The sequence below is a fragment of the Apis dorsata genome, unplaced genomic scaffold (genome assembly GCF_000469605.1).
Source record: "Apis dorsata unplaced genomic scaffold, Apis dorsata 1.3 scaffold_577, whole genome shotgun sequence".
NCBI classification, from domain to species: domain Eukaryota; kingdom Metazoa; phylum Arthropoda; class Insecta; order Hymenoptera; family Apidae; genus Apis; species Apis dorsata.
The window spans coordinates 376198-381260 of NW_006263787.1; the positions used below are offsets into that span (position 1 = coordinate 376198).

At 42.5% G+C, this 5063-nt stretch overlaps 2 protein-coding genes across 2 annotated transcripts in view; one reads left to right on the forward strand and one right to left on the reverse strand.

The window, feature by feature from the left end:
- Positions 1-5063, reverse strand: part of LOC102674933 (histidine decarboxylase) — a 115982-nt gene that overhangs the window by 24048 nt on the left and 86871 nt on the right. The gene's annotated exons all lie outside the window — the stretch shown is intronic.
- LOC102676978 (probable nuclear hormone receptor HR3) overlaps positions 99-5063 on the forward strand; it is a 121816-nt gene continuing 116851 nt past the window's right edge. Inside the window, exon 1 of the mRNA XM_006621071.2 lies at positions 99-525. Within this exon, the coding sequence (XP_006621134.1) occupies positions 507-525 (19 nt within the window). The 5' untranslated portion in view covers positions 99-506. The remainder of the gene's footprint in view (positions 526-5063) is intronic.

Genomic DNA, 5063 nt, shown 5'->3' on the forward strand with positions numbered 1-5063 from the left:
TAGGATTAATATCGATCTCTGTCAGACTACTTTTTTTTCTGAAACACATTTCTCGCGAGTTGGAATTGAGAGTGGTGCGGAGAGATCTCGTTCAAAATATCGTTGTCAAAAAAGAAAAGAAAAAAAGGAAGAAAAGAGAAAGGGAAAATTGTACGCATGAATATAAGAGGAAACGTCGAGATCGGCGATCGATGGACAGGGATTTGCAGTGAACGTGCTTGACACTTGCGATTATCGCGCGGATGTGCGAAAACGACGACGCCTGGCGTCGTGATGCGTTGGAAGCGCGTCGTTTGACATTAGCCGACTACCGTGGACGACGTGTCGCGGTAAAAAAGGTGTAGGGGTGCGATTCAGTGTCGAAAACAGAGAAACACGAGGTTTCGTTGATCGTTGGATATTGTGATTGATCGGATCAGTGCAAAATAGTGGGAGAGAAACGAAACGAAACGTGTGAATCGGAGGTATATCGTTTTGGATATCAGGATATGTGATCTCGGACCAAGATGCCTAGCACCATAAGAGGTGAGTCGCACGAGCTTCCCATTTCGCAAATATCAATTTTACATTCCCTTCGAATCAATTCTCTATCTCGACGAGACTCCATTTATCCGAAAATTTCATTTTATTGGAACCAGTTCGAGCCGTTCGTTAATCCTTGCTTATTTGAAATATGATCAACTTCCATCGGAGAAATTATATTTGGAGGAATCGTTGGATCGTTTATTACGTAAATTGTTCGGATAAATGGAGTTTCGTTGCACCTTCTTCTCTTCGATTTCTTATGCATCATATCGAAATGGAATACGATATCCTTGGACGGAATTTTGATCTTTCGAATTCGGTGCGTCTAAAAAAAGAACGATCGATCTTTATTCCGCACAGTTTAGATCGAAATGTTCGTCACGCGGCTCGAGTAGCAAATACATTTGCACGGGGTAACAGTACGCGGTGTTGTGGCCACGATGGCAGGGTCACTCGAGGTCAGTAACACACTGACGATTAAACGGGAATTCAATTCTCTTACCTGTTTTTTAAACGGATCTACATACTTATAATCAATTATACGCGCAATTAAATCACAATTTGGTTAATTATCGAATATTTTTAAATAAATTACAGTCTCTTAAAAAAGAAAAAAAAAGAAAAAGAAAGAGAAATATTGATCTTTCCATCAAAACGTTCTGACATTACGGCGATATTACAACGAGACGAGGAATAAAATAAGTAATTAATATTCGTAACGTTTGAATAATTTCTCGAAAAATATGGTTCGATCCGTTCGATTAAAATTGTAAATAAAAGTGGCATTTTTAATCGGACAAAGTTAAAAAACCTGCGCCAAGTATTGACCTACCAGAGAAATAAATACATATATTTGTGGAAGCTAACAGTACGCGGAGTTACGGTCGCGATAGCAGGGTCACTCGAGGTCAGTAACACACTGACAAGGAACGCGAGTCAGTCAGCGAGGCACGCTTCTGGTTCCTAGATCATTTTCTAGATCTTCTTTCCCAATTCACTCGTGCAATTCTAATTTAAAACCTGATCGATCATTTTACCGTTTGTCCATTTCCCACGCGTCAATTTCGATCTTCTCGCTCTTTAATACAGTTTTTAATCATTAAACGTTTCCAAGATCACTCGGACAGAACTCTCTCGCCTCACGGAAAGAAGGAAGAAAGGGAGCCAAGGGAAATCGAAAGTTGTAATTTTCCAGAGATCACGCGTCTCAACCTCGAGACTTTGTATCCCGTAATTTTTTCTCCCACGAAGGATAAGGCAGGCAGGAAGGATAACTAAGGGAAGTTTGAAAAATTAAATCGTTCAGGATCTCCGTTCGACGCATGTACGAATTATTCAACGACCTTCGTGAACGCGTAACCGCGAGATCATCGACCCTACCGATCGATCCTACGCTCGAGGAAGTGCACGAGGAGCCAAGTACTGACTTTTTAAAATCCTTCCTCTCGTTTCGAGATTCTGCCTTTCGATCAGAAACAGGGAAAAAGTTCCTCCATTTCTCCTCTCTGGGAAATGGAGGAAAAGAGGCGACGTGGGTGTAATTAAGATCGAGAAGGAAAGAGGCGAGGGAAGAGAAAGGGAAAGAGAAAGAGGAGGAACGAGGGAAGGGAGGAAAGCAGGTAAGAAAGCGAGATACTCTTCCTGTGACAGGTGGCAAAGACCTTGGTAAACGTAAGGGCGTTGCGATCGATTATCTAACCGGGCACGGCCGGGAATGGATTTTAGTTTGTGACGAGGGCCGGCGCCCACTGTCGTTTTTTCGAGCTAAGCGTCGACGAGGCTCGCCACTTGGGACACGAACAAAAGCTAAGGTCGTCGAACCCACGGCGGTGTACACGTACGGGGGCTTAACACGCGAGCCCGGTTCACGCACACCGGCCACCACCGGTGTATATGCCTCCTCTACGTGTGTACGCGCTCTCTCTCACGGGCCACCAGGTACTCTTTTCGTGGTACCCGCGATGCCACGACCGGCCAAGTCCGGATTCCGGTGACTAAAGCGCCTCCTCGCCCGCCCTCCCCGTCATTTACATAAACGCGGACCTGACGAACTGCTGGTACCTCGATGATATTGCTCGTCTTACCGCCGATTCCCGTGTTTACGTGTGCATATCTCAGACAGGAGGATAATTGTCGAGTGTTAATTATTGACGTGTACAGCTGATGATGAAATGGATGTTCGAAGTGGAAAAGTGGAATAAAATTTGTTAAAAAAAAATTTCTTTCATTCCCCGAAAATTTAATCGATGTTTGTTGTAAAGCAGGCATAGAAAGAAATTATTCATTTCGCTTATATAAGATATCTTCGTGGTCAAAGTATTCAACGGTACGGTTAACGATAGAAATTTTCCTCGAGATACGAAGGCATGCTTGCACGTGATGGGTCTATACATCACGTGGAAGCTCTGTTACGTGGAATACGGGTTTATGAATTCTCGTAAGATATTACGCAAGATACGTGAGCGAGCCTCCCGTGGCTCTTGACTTTGGGACCATCAATGGTATTCACGTACGCTGGATACACACGTCGATGGCTAGGCGGTTCGCCTCGAACGTGAACGAACTCATTTACGTAGACGTGAGTTACATCGTCGTGCAGGTAGGTCGGCTGGAATTCCGTAATCCGAGTTCTGAATCCCAGAAGAAGAGGGAAAAATCGTTATTCCTTTTCTCCTATTTATTTCCCCTTATTATTAACTTCCCCTCTCTTGATAAATATAATGATTCTTACAACGTATCGTTATATTCATTGAATCTTCAACAATTTCTCGCGTCAACAGTTTAGAGACAGTTAACAGGAATTTAGCTAGGTGTTGTTCTTATGCAAATAAGAGCTTGGCGACTTGGCCAGGGACAAAAAAAGAAAAAAAAGAAATCGATTGTGGAGAAACAGGAAGGCAGATAGTAGGCAATGAACCGAGGTTGTATAAGTCGTTGGGTGGCTCTGCCCAAAATTACGTTCCGAGGTACCGTTATGGCAGGCCTCATGCGCGATCGTTCGTAAATGTCTCACATCGAATTTTAACTGTCCCCACCCTCCTCTGCGTAATCACGCATACAATAGTGTCATCGACGTGGGTGACGAAATTGTCACGGTACTTCGACTCAGCATTTTTTCTCAACTCCCACTCGAGAACAAGATATTCTTCAATCCCTTGCGTTAATAACTGTATATTTTTCGTGAACAAATTTTCAAATTCATCCGAAAATTATGTTCGATATACGTTCATTTATCGATTTATATTCAATTTCTAAATTTTATTTTAACAAGGGAATGATATTCTGATTCTTTAATCGTTCAATTCCAATGTCTCTAAATGCTAATTCTCTCTTCCAATTATCGAATATCTCGAAGAAATGTCATATTAGGAACATTCGTGCTCGAGAGAAGTTTAATATCTCGATGTAAAATCTGATCGTGAAAACAAAGACGTCTCAAAGTGTTCTCGCGCGGGGACATTCCACGGCGAGGAGACAAAGATCTGAGGCTTGCTGACGCGAGCTCGTTCCACGGCTCGATGCAAAACGCGAACTCAACGGTAATTTCGGTTTCGTGTCAGCGTAAAACGATCCACGCGATGAGCCCAATCATGGAAATCATGAGTCACAGCGGATTCCGTTGTTCCGAAAGAATCAATGCTTGGACGTGACTTTGATCTACGTGTTGTACAGAGATATACTTGATATGTGTATTTTACTTATACACACATTATATGTAAATTTGATAGTCAATTAGTAATGCAATTATTACTATAAACAATAAAATCAAAATCTGTCGCTAATCTATTTTTAACGAAGATAGATCGTATATTTGAATTATGTTACGTATTAAAAGTAGATATTAATAAAAATACACGAAGTTGAGAATCGTGATAGAATAAATTTCGAGAAAATTGATTAAAAATTAAATATTCGAGAGAAAGAATAATTTCCAAAAAAAACTTCCAAAGAGACTTCTACTCGAGCAAAAATTGACACCTTATGCACATATATGTATAACAACACACGTGACTCATGGGAACGATCATTTTTTTAACACGCATACCCCCGCATATCCGCGGCGAACGTGTGCGTCTACGCAGGTAAACGTGTCTCTCTCCGCTTGCCTACCTATCTACCTACCTACCTACCTACCTACCTACCTAACTCGAAACCCGGCTTGCTCCTTCGTTCTCCAGTCATTGAACTCGAGGCTCGTTCAACCCACCAGCTGTTTCTTACTACTCCCCCTCTGTTCTCTTCCTACTCCCCCTACAATCTACTCCCCACTGTTCTTCCTGGCCGTGGACCATGCCTCTTCCGACACTTCTAGGTCTTAGGAGTCTCTCTCTCGATGCAGAGCCTCGACCGAGTGAAGGTAGTGGTAGGGTCTTTTCAAGGTTCTCCTTGAATATCGATTCGGTTAGGCAAGAGAAGAGGGGGGTGGGGGGAGGGGAGGGAAGGTCGGGTTTTAGGTTCAACGATCTAACCTAGCTCGATCGATGTTAAACGTTTTTTCGTTTTCTCGATCCTTTTTTTTTTTTTTTTTTTTTTTTTTT